This window comes from Grampus griseus (assembly GCF_964374135.1).
Source record: "Grampus griseus genome assembly, chromosome: 9".
Lineage (NCBI taxonomy): Eukaryota > Metazoa > Chordata > Mammalia > Artiodactyla > Delphinidae > Grampus > Grampus griseus.
The window spans coordinates 55,247,726-55,263,559 of NC_139003.1; the positions used below are offsets into that span (position 1 = coordinate 55,247,726).

Consider the following 15,834-nt stretch of genomic DNA (forward strand, 5'->3'; position numbering starts at 1 on the left):
GTTTTCCCAGAGGGATTAGAATTCTCAAAGTCTCATGGTACCTTGATTCTCTTTTCTGAACTGTACTTAAATGGGGACTGCCAATATTTCTCTCTGAGGCTTTCTTTTTTCCTAGGCCCTGTCATTCTTTTTTTTAGGTATGTTAATACATTCATTTGAGGTGCCTTTAAGTCCTCTTGGCCTTAGACTTTTGTCTCCTGAAGGTGATTTTAATTACTTTACATATATTCTGTTCTGTTCTGTGGATTTTACTTTTTTTTTGGTCCTTGTGACTACAGCCCTTAACTACTCAGGCAACTAAGTAACGGAGACAAAACTTGGTCTCCAGGGCTTCTACTCGACTCCCTTATGCTCTAACACTTCTGTGAATGATTAGGGACATAGGGACATACCTCGGCATATGTTCTGGGTTTTGATTTATCCACAGTTCCAAAATAAGAGTCCCAAATCAGAAGTGGGGGGAAAAATCTGTCTTGCTTTCAAATTTCTATTCACACCAAAAATCTAGAATCAAATTGATATGCCATAAATGTATAATTGTCTTGCATATCACTTGCGATTCAACCACTTAAGCATGGCATATCCCTGAACTTTTAATTCATTTACCCCAGGAGTGAAGTTAAGGCTGACTTACAGGAACCTGTGTTTGTTGTTTTACTCTTTTCATAACACTTGCCCACCAAACCTTCAGGTCACTAAAATACTATAAGGGAGGAACTCTGATATATTTTTAGGACTATCTCCTGGAAATGTAAAGAGTATGTAGTGCTCTAGCTATTGCAAATACTAAATACATAGAATGTTAATCAGTTAATAAGAAAGAAGAACGTATAATGGTTTAGACACATTTTAATCCCACTGAATTTTTAAACTAAAAAATTCAGTCATAGCAATGTAAGAAAAATTTCTTCCCACCAAGAAGGCCAACACTGCTCATAGATAGTATTGACTACACAAGTCCTGTGTCTCACTGACGTAAGAAAAATTAAGGGGCAGGCTCAGCAGCTACTTTTTATAGGATAATGTAAAAAGCAGTCTTCTGTCAGTCGTTTGGTAATGGGGTTAAGGGGTATAAGTAACCAGGAACTAAAAATGCCATTTTTATATTTTCATTTTTTCTTTATAAAGGAACAGGATAAAAAAGTAGAAAGCTCAAATAAAGAAATACAGGAAAAGGAAGCAGTCATTGAAGAATTAAATACAAAAATAATAGAAGAAGAAAAAAAAACTCTTGAGCTAAAGGATAAAGTCACAACTGCTGATAAATTACTGGAAGAATTACAAGAACAGGTTGTACAAAAGAACCAAGAGATAAAAAATATGAAATTAGAGCTGACTAATTCCAAGCAAAAGGAAAGACAGTGTTCTGAGGAAATAAAACAATTAATGGGGACAGTTGAAGAACTTCAGAAGAAAAATCATAAAGATAGTCAATTTGAAACTGATATTCTACAAAGAATGGAACAAGAAACACAAAGAAAGTTAGAACAACTCCGGGCAGAGCTGGATGAGATGTATGGGCAGCAGATAGTACAGATGAAACAAGAATTAATAAAACAACACATGTCACAGATAGATGAACTTAAAACACAACATAAGGGAGAAATGGAGAATGCTTTAAGATCGTGTCCAAATATTACAGTTAATGAAGATCAAATAAAGTTAATGAATATGGCAATAAATGAACTGAATATAAAATTGCAAGATAATAACTCTCAAAAGGAAAAACTCAAGGAAGAACTAGGAGTAATTTCCGGAGAAAAGTCTGTTCTACAGAGACAGCTTGAAGACCTTTTTGAAGAATTGAGCTTTTCAAGGGACCAAATTCAGAGGGCTAGACAGACTATAGCTGAACAAGAAAGTAAACTCAATGAAGCACACAAGTCCCTTAGTACAGTGAAAGATTTGAAAGCGGAGATTATTTCTGCATCTGAATCCAGGAAGGAACTAGAATTAAAACATGAAGCAGAAGTTACACATTATAAGATAAAGCTTGAAATGTTAGAAAGAGAAAAAAATGCTGTATTAGACAGAATGGCTGAATCACAAGAAGCTGAGTTAGAGAGGCTGAGGACACAGCTCCTGTTTAGTCATGAAGAAGAACTTTCCAAACTGAAGGAAGATTTGGAAATTGAACATCAAATAAATATTGAAAAGCTTAAAGATAACTTAGGCATTCACTATAAACAGCAGATAGATGGCTTACAGAATGAAATGAGTCAAAAGATAGAAACCATGCAGTTTGAAAAAGACAATTTGATAACTAAGCAGAACCAGTTAATTTTGGAAATTTCAAAGCTGAAAGATTTACAGCAATCCCTTGTGAATTCAAAATCAGAAGAAATGACCCTTCATATCAATGAACTTCAAAAAGAAATTGAAATACTCAGACAAGAAGAAAAGGAAAAGGGTACACTTGAACAAGAAGTTCAAGAATTACAACTTAAAACTGAATTATTGGAGAAACAAATGAAGGAAAAAGAGGATGACCTTCAAGAAAAACTTGCACAACTTGAAGCAGAGAATAGCATTCTTAAAGATGAAAAGAAGGCCCTTGAAGACATGTGGCAAATATATACTCCTGTTAACCAAGAAGAAAGATTAATTTTCATAGACTCCATTAAGTACAGATCCAAAGACTGTAGCTGGCAAAAAGAAATAGAAATACTTACAGAGGAAAATGAGAACCTCAAAAAACAATGTATTCAGCTAACTGAAGAGATTGAAAAGCAAAGGAACACTTTTTCATTTGCTGAAAAAAATTTTGAAGTTAATTATCAAGAGTTACAGGAGGATTATGCTTGCCTTCTCAAGGTAAAAACCGATTTAGAAGACAGTAAAAATAAACAAGAAGTTGAATATAAAAGTAAGCTTAAAGCACTTAGTGAAGAGCTTCATCATTTGCAAAGAATAAACCCAACTATAGTGAAAATAAAAAGTTCAGTCTTTGATGATGACAAAACTTTTACAGCAGAACCATTGGAAATTGGTGAGGTTGTTGAGAAAGATACAACAGAACTTATGGAAAAGCTTGAGGTAACCAAGCGAGAAAAATTAGAACTGTCAGAGAGACTGTCTGATCTTTCTGAACAATTAAAACAGAAACATAGCGAGATTAGTTTTCTAAGGGAAGAAGTTAAATCTTTAAAGCAAGAAAAAGAGCAAGTTTTATTGAGATGTAGAGAGCTAGAAATCATAATTAACCATAATATGACAGAAGATGTAAATGTATGTGCTGTCCATTTAAGCTCTTTAAAAGACGGAGTTTTGACAAGCAGGGATTCTGGAGGGTGTGTTCCTAAAATAAGTAAAGACTTTGGTGAAGAATCAAAAATAATGGAGTTAAATGAAATTCCTATTGAAAATATGACTCTTGGAAAAGAAAACAAGCAAGAATGGTTTTTTGATCACTTGCCGTCAGTGACAAATGAATCATCACTTGGGACAACTGAACCAGGTGAAAATGATAAACTTCAGCAGGAGCTCAGTGTACTTAAATCAGAACAGGTATGTTTACTTACATGTATATGCTACAGCGTACATTTCATACTAAAAGTTTTCATCGTCATAAAACATAAACTAACCTTACAAGAGAATGAAAGTAAACCCTGTAATGTAATTCTCACTTAAGCCTATCATTTATCATTTCTTTTATCTTTTTAATTCTTAAACATTGTTGCCTTAAACGTTGTTGCTGCTCTTTTAGTTAATCTTTTAGTTAATCTGCTCAGGAAATAGAACATAGAACACATTTTCTTTGAAAAGGCAAGAGTTTAAATCACAAAAGTCTGAGCTTTAGAAAAGTTATTTTGTAATATTTTGTTGCAATCCCAAAGATTGGTTTCAGTCTCATTTTGTATTGGTGTTTTCAAGGTTCCACAACTGAAAATTAACTCTCAGACTTTTTAGTGCTCTGTATAGTTGTTCAGTAGTTATGAAACTATATTTCCCTGAGAAAAAAATCTTGGTTTAAATCCTAGCATTTTCTCAGAGTCTTGTTTTACCTGAAGTGGGGGGGGGGGAAATGTATTAATTCTAAATACAGTTAAACAGTGCATATAATGAGTAATACTAGGTCACTCCTGATGATTTATATTTGCTGGATACTGAAAATAGAAATGACATGAAAATTCCACTGGACATCTTGTATAATGGTGCTAACTAGAGCTTTATGTGTTTCTTCATTTCTGTAACAAGTATTTATTGAGTCTCTTGCCAGGTAGGAATAGTGGTGAACAAGAGAAAGAAGGTTCCTGCTCTCAAAGAGCATATATTCTAGTGAGGGAGGCAGGCAATAAATGAGGAAACAAGTAGAATAGTTAAGAAAAGTGATGTTTTATAAGGAAAATAAAACAGATAATGTGATAGAGAATGGTGGGTAGTGGTGGTGGCAGCATTAAATAGGGTGGTCAGGAAAGGTGTCTAGGAGGAATTAACATCTGAGCTGCCATCTGAATGGCAGCGAGGAGTCTACCACACGGAAGTTAGAGCAATTGCAATGACAGAGATGAGTTTGAGGAACAGAATAAAGACGTATTTAGTTGAGTTTGAGGGAAGGAGAGTGGAAGAAAAAGAGTTTGAAGAAGCAAAAGACCAGATCTTGTAGAGCCTTACAGACTGCGTAAGAAGTTGAGATTTTATTCTGTATACAGTAGGAAGCCACTGGAAAGTTTTTTCTTTTTACTTCTAATAAATGTACTCACATTTGTGATCTTATATCAGATATTAGGATATTTTACGTTTTAATAACCTAAATAGAGTTAAGATGTTCTAACTGCATAACTATTAATGCTTTGTTAAGTAAGTTAATTGGTTAAGTTAAGTAAGTTAATTGGTTAAGTTAATTGGTTTTAATGTAATCACTTCTAAAAATGCCAGAGATCATTTAAATTTTTTTAAAAAACATTACGGGGGAGGACCTAAATTTGAAGCCATCAAAATGGTCAAATCTTCTCAGTAAGAATTTTATTTTTTCTAACTAAAGACATTTTCAGTGACATTCAGATACCATCTCCTTGACATTAACTTCCATAAAGTAAACAGAGGCAAACCCATAAGCTGTCCCTGCCCCACTCATCACTACCAAGACAAACCCCCTTAGTGATGGGGAGAGGAGTGAGGTGTGTGTCTGTGGAAGGAAGCTCACGGAAGAAATTGAGCAACAACTTACATAATAACACCTAAGAGCAATCTAAATATGCTTAGAAATAATGCTGAAGCCACAAAAATACTTCTACTCTTGGGACTAAACTAATTGGCTCATAAACATGAAAAGATACTTCAACATTATAAATTGATATAACAATAAAATAGCATTTTATACCTGTCAGATTGGCAAAATAAGTTTCACAATAAAAAGTGTGATGAGAATGTGGGGAGATGAGTATTCACCTACACTGTTAAATATCAGTGTAAATTGGTATAATTATAAAAATGTGTTAAAATCTAATGCAGTTAATATACATAGTCTGTGATGCAGCATTTACATTTCTAGGTGGCACTCAGTGTAGTCCCTGACCAGCAGCATCAGCATCACTTGAAAACAGGTTAAAATTCAAATTCTGGGGCCCACACCAGACCTCCTGAGCTAGACGCTCTGGGAGAGGGGCCCAGCAATCTGTTTTAATAAGCACTCCAGGTGATTTTGATGTGTGCTAAAGTTTGAGAGCCACTACATTAGAGAAACACTAGCATATTTATACAGGGCATATGTATATGAATTTATTGCAGCATTTTTTGAAACATCAAAAAATTTAGAAATAATCCAGTTGATCTCCAAAAAGGAAATCGACAAATTGTGCTATATTCATATATATAATACCACAGTTAAATTCATCTGTATCTCCATGGATAGATCTTAGAAGTATATTGAATGAGAAGAGTAATTTGCAAAATAAATACCATTTTGCACCATTTATGTAAATTCTTAAAAACAAAATGTAATGCATTGTTTATAGATGGATTGAGAAGTGAGAGTATAAGAAATGAACTGTACTTGCAGCAAATTTATGATCAAATTTATGATAATGATGGCCTCTGGAGAAGGAGGAATGAGAACATAGTAGATTAAATTTTATCTATGTTTTCTTTCTAAGCCAAAAAAATATGTAGGGAGGAGAGAAATGAAAAAAAAAGATAAAATAATTGTATTTGTTAATTTGGGATGTGTGTACATAGTGTTTATTACATTATTATTTGCATTTTTCTATACTTGTTTTAAAATGTTATTTTTGAACAAAAATGAAAGATCAGGCCATCCTAGCTATACCAAATATCAAAATTTACTGTGAAGTTGAAGTAATGAAAATATTGTGCTATTTTCCTTGAAAAAAGATAGGTAGGTCAGTGCAACAGAATAAGTGAGAAAAAATTTAAATTAGACGTCACTTCTCTTACATGAAATTTTAAACTATAATTTCATGTATTTCCTCCCTTGTAATCAGTATATGCAAAAAAAAGTTAAATTACTTGATTTGTCATTTAAAAATATTCTAACCTACACATTAATTTACTTTAAGAATGATTTAAGGCTACAGATGGAAGCTCAACGTATTTGCCTCTCTCTGGTTTATTCAACTCATGTGGATCAGGTTCGTGAATATATGAAAAAGGAAAAAGATAAAGCTCTTTGCAGTCTTAAGCAGGAGCTTATTTCTGCTCAAGAGGATAAGATCAAGGAACTTCAGAAAATACACCAGCTAGAGCTACAGAATATAAAAACACAAGAAACAGGTAAATGATTTCTAACAAAATTATAAGTATTATGAAACAAATAAGTATCACTTAGAGCCCACCACTCCATGATTCTGTTCTTGACTTAGACCCCATAGAGGAACATGACTGGGTATTCCAGTCCTGGACTCATTTGTTCATATAATCATAGGATACTCGTTTACGTGCTTGAGAAATCTAAAAATCACTGAGTTATTTTCCCCAAGATGTCAGCAATCCTGTGGGAAAGCAATATAAAATAAACTCTTAGAAAACAATAGGAAAATTTCTATACTAGAAGAATGAACAGAAAGAATGGAAGGAGAGAGGAGAAAAGTCTAGTACTTCCTGGAAGAGTGAGGCAGTAGGCAGGAGTAGGGAGGTTGGAATTTTAGCAAAAGCTCTTGAGTTTTAAATGTAGAGATATGAGAGACTGCATCCATTTTGCAGAGTTGAGAATTCAAGGTGTGTGAAAAAGTACTGAGGGATAAAGATGGAAAGATTGGCAGGAGCTTGGTAAGAAAAGACTTCATATACCCTAAGTGAAGCATTTTTAATCTTTATGCCAATGGTGATAAGACCTAATGTAGGATTTTCAATAGTGGGAGTAACATCGTAAGATTTTTAAGATGACAGCATTGAGGCAAATTGGGGGAGTTGATAAGTGATGGGAAGACCAGTTAAGCAACTTTGGCAGTAATTCTGTTAACATTAAGATGTTGAACTAAAATGTCGTTGGGAATTGGAGAAGGAAGGAAAGTTTAAGAGTTAAAGAGGTAGGCTGGATATCAGCTTAGTGCTTTGTGACCGCCTGGAGGGGTGGGATAGGGAGGGTGGGAGGGAGGGAGACGCAAGAGGGAAGAGATATGGGAACATATGTATATGTATAACTGATCCACTTTGTTCTAAAGCAGAAACTAATACCCCATTGTAAAGCAATTATACCCCAATAAAGATGTTTAAAAAAAAAAAAAAGAGGTAGGCTGTAGTCTGCAGTTAATATTAAATGTAAAAGGGGAAGGAGTTGAGAATGATCCCTAAGTTTCTAGCTTGAGTAGTTGGAATGAGGGCGACTCCAGTCATGAGGAGGATAAGGACCAGATTTGTGGAAAAAATAGGAAATTAAGCTTGGAACATTGAGTTAAAAATACCTGTTGACTTTGAAAAAGAGATATCTAAGGGGCAGGACAAGAATAATGACGCAGATGTAGAGAATGGACTTGAGGACATGGGGAGGGGTAAGGGTAAGCTGGGATGAAGTGAGAGAGTGGCATGGACACATATACACTACCAAATGTAAAATATGTAGCTAGTGGGAAGCAGCCGCATGGCACAGGGCGATCATCTCGGTGCTTTGTGACCACCTAGAGGGCTGGGAGGGAGACGCAAGGGGGAGGAGATATGGGGATATATGTATACGTATAGCTGATTCACTTTGTTGTACAGCAGAAACTAACACAACGTTGTAAAGCAATTATACTCCAATAAAGATGTTTTTTAAAAAAAACCCACAAATAAATAAATTAATTAATTAAAAAAAGAGAGATATCTATTAGGCAGTTGAAAATAGAAAGCTGAAACCTAAGAGGGAGGATTAGGCACAAGATAAAGATTTGTAAATCAAAAGATCATTTGAGGCCAAGGACAAGAATGAGATGCCCTGGGAGACTGTAGAGTGAGCCAAAGACTAAGCTGGTACTGTGTAAGGAGCAATATTTAAGGATCCGTAAGTGGAAGACTAGTTGCAGTTAACTTTTATCTTTAATACTTATTTAATTAATTAAATTAAACTTCCTCTGTTCAAGGTATCTTTAGGCCCCCACTCTGGACAGATCTGCCTTTGGGAGTGAGGTGGCTCATAACGTTTGGAATTGTTTTGTTGAACAGAGTAGAATTTAAAGTGTGGCTTAAATAAGAATACTGTACTTTTTCACTTCAGCAGTTCTTTGTCAGTTGAATAAGATTTTAAGCATATATTGTTTGTATTGGTATCCTCTTCAGATAGAATCTGTAGTGTTTCAGACTACAAGTTAATTAATGAGTCCGTTAATGGGCGATGAAGCCAGTCCAGTGATAAAGTAGAACAGAACACATTGGCGTGCGTAGCATGTAGAAAGAGTAAATGTTGATTTGTGAAATTTTTGTTTCAGTTTTATATGGATGTATATATGTAATAGGTTATGCTGTATGATGTATTTCTAGTATTGGGTTGTAGTAAACAAAAATTGTAAGTCACTTCTTTGTACCATTTTGTGGGATATAAATTGAAAATCCTGCAGATTATCTTAGCTGGTTAACACTGAGCAGCACAAAATAACATTGAAAGAAATAAAGAATTTAAAACTAATCTTATTGCCACGAAGCTTCCAGTTGACATAGATTTAATATGAAAATAGTTTCTAAGTATGTAAACTGAACATTTTAATGCAATATCTATTCTATTAGGTGATGAAGTGAAGCCTTTACAAATGCTCATTGGAAAACTTCACAGGGCAGTGTCTGAAGAATGTTCTCATTTTACACAGGTAAGGTATTAGTTAAAAAGTACTTTTACCATAATTCAAAAAGATACATGAACCACAGTGTTCATTGCAGCACTATTTACAATATCCAGGACATGGAAGCAACCTAAGTGTCCATCGACAGATGAATGGATAAAGGAGATATGGCACATATGTACAGTGGAATATTACCCACCCATAAAAAGAAACAAAATTGAGTTATTTGTAATGAGGTGGATGGACTTAGAGTGTCATACAGAGTGAAGTAAGTCAGAAAGAGAAAAACAAATACCGTATGCTAATGCACATATATGGAATCTAAAAAAACATTACTGATGAACTTAGTGGCAGGGTAGGAATAAAGACGCAGATGTAGAGAACGGACTTGAGGACACAGGGAAGGGGAAGCTGGGACTCAGTGAGAGAGTAGCACTGACATATATACACTACAAATGTAAAATGGATGGGCTAGTGGGAAGCTGCTGCATAGCACAGGGAGATCAGCTCGGTGCTTTGTGATGACCTAGAGGGGTGGGATAGGGAGGGTGGGAGGGAGGCTCAAGAGGGAGGGGATATGGGGATACATGTATATGTTATAGCTGATTCGCTTTGTTGTACAACAGGAACTAACACAACAGTGTGAAGCAATTATACTCCAATAAAGGTATATATTTTTTTAAAGTACTTTCAGACAAGAAACGCTAAATTTTAAGTTACTACAAATTTGATAGGCAGAATCATCTGAGTTAGTTTTCCCTACTGTCTTACCTCGGAACTGTATTTAGAAAATATTGCTGAGTTTTTAAGTTTAAAATGAGCATTTAAATGTTTTCCTGGGGCTTCCCTGGTGGCGCAGTGGTTGAGCGTCCACCTGCCGATGCAGGGGACACGGGTTTGACCCCTGCTCCGGGAAGATCCCGCATGCAGCGGAGCGGCTAGGCCCGTGAGCAATGGCTGCTGAGCCTGCATGTCCGGAGCCTGTGCTCCGCAACAGGAGAGGCCACAACAGTGAGAGGCCCGCGTACCGCAAAAAAAAAAAAAAAGAAAAAAAATGTTTTCCTGATAATCAGTTCGAAACAAAAGAAATCTAGGTAAATTATCTCAGCAGTAGAATACACAAAAGTTATGCCTAATTTAAAAAAACGGACCAATAGAGCCTTAAGCAGGTCTGTCTCCTACCCGTGCCCACTTTGGTGGTTGAGTGATTTGATGACTTACCTGGGGATCTTGCACAAGACTAGTAAGATAAGATTTCACACTGTAGATTGCCAAATCTAAAAACTAATTATGCCAAGTATAATTATATTTGTGAAGATATATTTGTGAAGAAGAAATAGGAGCGCTTCTACACTGCTGGTGGGAGTGTACTACCTTGAGAAGCAGATTGGCAAGGTATATTGTTGAAGATATGTACATCACACAGCCCAGGCATTTACTTCTACTTAGGCTCACATTTGTGCACAACCAGATATGTACATTGTAAGAATGTCTATGTTAAGTCGAAAATTAGAAACAACTCAGATTTTTATCTACAGGCAAATGAATAAACAAATTGTGTTATATCTGTACAGTGGAACACCATATTGCAGTGTTTGCTAGGTGTACTAATATCAGCAAATCTCAAAAGAAAAAGTATAAAAACATGCATGTTAGAGTAATCACCTCTGGGCAGAGAGACAGGTGAATGAAATAGGTAAGCAGTACTTAATTCAGAAATCTTCAAATCTGTATGTAATGTTCTATTTCTTTTTAAAAATATGGATATAATATGACAAAATGTTAGTATTTGTTACAGCTAGGTAATAGATGAACTATTTTTTCTGCATATTTGAAATAGTTCAAAATTTAAAATACATGCCTAGGCTTGTCACAGATCTCCATCCTAGCCTGTGTATTTGTGAATCGAAGAGGGAGGAGCATGGTATTAGTTGGGAAGGTAAAGCTCCCTTACTGATTCTTATTACCTACAGAATAGTTCAAAAACAGTATTCAAAAAAGCAAAAGAAAGTCAGAAATAACCACATTCATTCAGCCTCCACCTCTGCCGAAGGGTTCAGACATTGATTGTCCTTTCATATCCATTGTTGATAGTCTGTAAATATGGAAAGAGGGCCCAAGTCACAGTAGTTTATTTATAAGCTGACTTTATATTTTCTTTTCTTCTATTAATGGTTTTACTTGACCCCCTAATCTGAAGTTGAAATATGAATCAGCTTGTAATGGAGAGGTCCCCTGGAGTTCATCGTGAAACCTGGTTTTGTCACTAATCATTGATGTTACTATGGACTAGTTACTTCATCTTTCTGGGTCTGTTGCCTCACCTGTAAATTGGATGATCAGGTTTCTACCAACCTGAATCAATTTATCAATTTATGATAAAATTCTGCCTTAGGGACTGTTGAAAATTTAATCAAGTCAATTATTAATAGTATAGTTTAACTTTTAGGCAAATCTCAAGAAATAGCAACAATAAACAAATTGGTTAAGTCTAGGAGTTGTTGATTGTTATTTCCAGTTGCATGAGGGGCACAGGTGAAACTTATTTAGAGGGCTTATCAGATGATTATGTGGCGTATGTTATTTGTAAGTGATGATAAAATTATCTGTTGCTCAGGAGAAAAACCAGAATGATGTGTCAAATATTTTTTTTTCCATGTGTAAACCACAGAATAGTATTCTCTTATGTTAAAGTCTATGTATGTGATCTCCTACTTCATATATTGTAATTTCTATAGAATTTATAGACTACTTTTTGAACTTCTGTCCTCATCTTTTGGTGTTTTTCACAAGGGTAGTTGACCTTATAGAGATAACATCAGAATAGGATCCAAGCCAGAAAGTGGTAGATTAAAGTACAAGATATATTCATTATGAGGAAGAAGCAAAAAGTTATAATTTGATAGATATATTTGATATATACTGTAGATAATGAAGACTATCAATATTTTCCTGGTGTAAGAAGAATTTCACATTCTATATGTGGAGAGAGAAAGATTTAGACTTGGTTATTTCTTTTGCAGATTGATTTGGTATACAGAAGAGTGTTTTCTTACTGATTTTTCTGTGCCATTTTGACTGTCTTTTGCATATAGAAAAATAGTGTTTAATGATCTTTAGTGGCAGAAATCAAAATTTTAATTTCATAAAATACCTAATTTTGTTGTCAACAGACTTTTTGCAGTGTCCTTGGTGAACATTATACTTCTGCTTTAAAATGTGAAGTAAATGTAGAAGAGAAAGAGAAAGAGACTTCCGGTGTTCACACTTCTGTAAATCAAGAACTAGAATTGCAAGATTATAAATATGAAGTTCAAGGTAATAAAGGCTTTACCACATTATTGAACAGAGTAATTTTCTTAAATGAATTGATAAACTTTCTCTGTTAATTCATGATTTTATCACTTAGCCAATTTGAGTTATCTTAACATCTTGTTTTTTCAGGTTCATGAAATCTTAAATCTTTAATGTACATTTTTAGTTTTACAATGCAGTAATTGTGATATAAAGAGAACCAAAGCTGTCTACAAGTTTCCTTGTCTCTTTATCCTCTGTTCCTCTACTTCCATCTTTTCCTCACTATAATTCTTAATTTTATACCATAGATCCAAACCTTTAAAAGTTGTGGTATTTTATTGAATAAGTCTGTCGGGGTTTTATTTTTTTTTTAAAGAATAAGACATTCAGTTATCTTTCTTAATAGGAATCCTATATTTCATTTTTACAAATTATAACCTCAATTAATTTTTTTGATATTCCTTCACAGATAAAATGTTTCATACCCCTGTCCATTTGTATGAAGAATGAACAAATATGTACAAATTAATGAATGCCAAAAGAAATTAATGTATTTTAATGTGAAATTGTCAAATTAATCTTTGTAACAGGTGTTCCACATTATTGAGGTTTTAATTGTTGGTTACTAAATCTATGAATTTTACTTCTAGCAGGCAATTTTCTGAAGTTATGAATTGATGAATAATACTTATTGAAAGAAGCAGACTTTTATTGTAGAGTGAAATTATTATAATTGTTTATCATTTAGATTTTCAGGAAAATGTGCAAACTCTTCTCAACAAAGTAACAGAAGAATACAACAAACTCTTGGTACTTCAGTCACGATTAAGTAAGGTCTGTAAAATGGAAAATGTATTATGATGTTTGCATTTATTGTATTACCTGCTATTTTGTAAGCTATTTCATCAACCAAAAATTTCTAAAATAAGTGAACGTGAAAAGAAAATTAGGGAAAAGTGACATATATATATAGTATCAGTGAGCTGAAGGAATTTCTGCAATTTGAATACTCTTTACCCCTTTAGAGAGTTTTTGAAGTCATGATAAAGTTAAAATGTATATAAAATGTCAAATTGTAAATTTTGTGAAACAGTTGCATTTAATTTTACATATAACATTTTTTAAAGCAGTGAGTCTGTTTTAGAGAAAAATGTGATTAGTTGTTTAGAATATAGCTGGTTTCACATGGTGTGTTATATAAAATTTCTTTCAAGTAGTTGTTTTAGAAATGTGCACATAGAAAACTAAGAGAGTATAGATGGCATCATATAATTTATTAACTACATCAGAAAAATGACGTGTATTAGTTCTTCCTCTTTCTCTTCCCCTCCTTCTTTTTCCCATTCTATTTTACCCCCTTTCTCCTTTCCCTCTCTCTTCCTCTTTCTGTGCAATTAAAGCACAACCTTATCCAGCCTTTCCTAAAATCTATAAACCTATCCCAGTATCTTACAGATAACTATGTAGGAGGACAGGTGGATGGTGGATAGATTCAAAGCCCTTCTTTAATTCTACATTTCTCTACAATTACTAGTTTTCTTTCTCCTTCCATTCATAGCTAGATATTGAACCCTATTCAGAATCATCATACCGTTTTCTTACCAGTACCCTTAGTAGTCTAGATTTCTTGTTTTTCTGCTGCCCTTATCCTGCCTCTGAGAACCCTTCTTCTTCACTCATACTTGGGTTTCTGAGGGCTGCTAAGAAAATTAGATGGTGATGTGGTTTGGTGACACTGCATAATCATGGTCTCTGACTGCATCTGGACCCTCAGGATCACGTGACAATTCTTTTATGTTGTCATTTATTCTCTCATAGTCCCCTCAGTGGATGCTACCTAATGTTATAACTTCCCTCGAGTCATACATTCCATTTCTACTCCCCTTTTTTCTTTGCAGATGGCCTTATTTCTCATTTTTCTGTGAGTATGGGAGCTATCAGTTATAAATTATCTCATCTTGCTACCTCTAGACCATATGTATTTCTTTAAATCTGAAAATACTCTGTTTTCCTCTGTCTCAGAAGAAGTTATCCCTTTTTATAACCAAGGTTATTTTATTTCCTGTCCTTTTGTTAACATCACCTTCTGTCTCCTCTAAGATTGATAACCTGTTTCTTCCCTCCCTTCTGTGCTTTCAGCCTCTTTGTCTGTGTTTCTTATTTCTGTCTTTCTTGCCCCTTGCGTATTCCTCTTGTCTCCACTATTTAGAACATAACCAGTCTTCCTTGAATCTAATATCTCCCTTTGTGGTTTTCGTTCAACTTCATTGTCATATTCTTTGAAGGAATGAATAGACTGTAGTCATAGTTTCCCATCTCTTCCTGTCTTGCTCTCTCTTCTACCCACTGTAAACAAGCTCCAAACTTATACTTCACTAAACTTTCTTTGGTGAAAGTTACCAGTGAATTCTTAATTATCAAATTTTCTTTCTGCTTTCTTACCTTCCATCCTTGTATTCTTTCAAAAATATGTTGGTTTTCCTTATGGCAGTACATAGTTGAAACTATTAAATAGTGTAGGAGGGGTTACAGTAAGCAAGTCACTACAGTGATGTTTGTCATTTTGCCTCTTTCCTTTCAGGACAGTGAGTGGGGAACAGTTTCCTTTGGTGAGACGCAAACCTCCCTTCCCCAGTGCCTGAATGTGGGAGGCTACTCTGGAACACAAACACCCACACTTGCCTCCTTAGTTCTCCCCAGACACTTCTTTCAGTTTGTTTTGAGAAAAACTTTTACCTGCCACCAGGCTTCTTCCTGGCTGAATCAGCAGAAAGGGCTATACTGTGATTAGTTAAAGGTCAATATATTTGTTTTCTGATCTCTACCTGTCGTTGATCTCTCTCTGAGCCTGGGGCCTTTCTAGGGTTCTACTAGGTAAGCTAACTGTCTGCTATAACTGTGGCTCCCTTCACGTGTGCTTTAGGCTGCTCCTTCCTCCACCCTGCTTAATCAGTATTCTGCCACACCTTTTCTGTTGAAATCTTTCTTAGTCTCTTTTATTTTTTGATTTATTATGGATTTATACCTTTTAAAGATTCATTATGATTTTAATTGAGTCATGGGGAGGGAGGAGAGATATATGTCAGAGATCATGAACATAAATGCCTACGTGAGCTCAACTCATAAAGTAAGTGAAGAAGGCCAAGTGAAAGCTGGAAAAGTGAAACCTGGAGAAAACATACCTCATCTAAAGGGGGCAGAGACTGCTCAGCTTCACATGTTGTTGTCACGTAGGAACAGGGCCCAGTGTTGTTTATTCCTTCAGTTTATCAATTTTATGTGAGGTCTTTTGCTTTTTTAAGTGTTGGGAAGTATTTAAAATAAAAAG

The 15,834-nt window shown here is 34.8% G+C and overlaps 1 protein-coding gene across 1 annotated transcript in view; it reads left to right on the forward strand.

Moving 5' to 3' along the window:
* Window positions 1-15,834, forward strand: part of AKAP9 (A-kinase anchoring protein 9) — a 144,784-nt gene that overhangs the window by 42,162 nt on the left and 86,788 nt on the right. Inside the window, exons 8-12 of the mRNA XM_082661502.1 lie at window positions 1,129-3,507; window positions 6,519-6,732; window positions 9,157-9,236; window positions 12,383-12,527; window positions 13,255-13,340. Of these exons, the coding sequence (XP_082517628.1) occupies window positions 1,129-3,507; window positions 6,519-6,732; window positions 9,157-9,236; window positions 12,383-12,527; window positions 13,255-13,340 (2,904 nt within the window). The remainder of the gene's footprint in view (window positions 1-1,128; window positions 3,508-6,518; window positions 6,733-9,156; window positions 9,237-12,382; window positions 12,528-13,254; window positions 13,341-15,834) is intronic.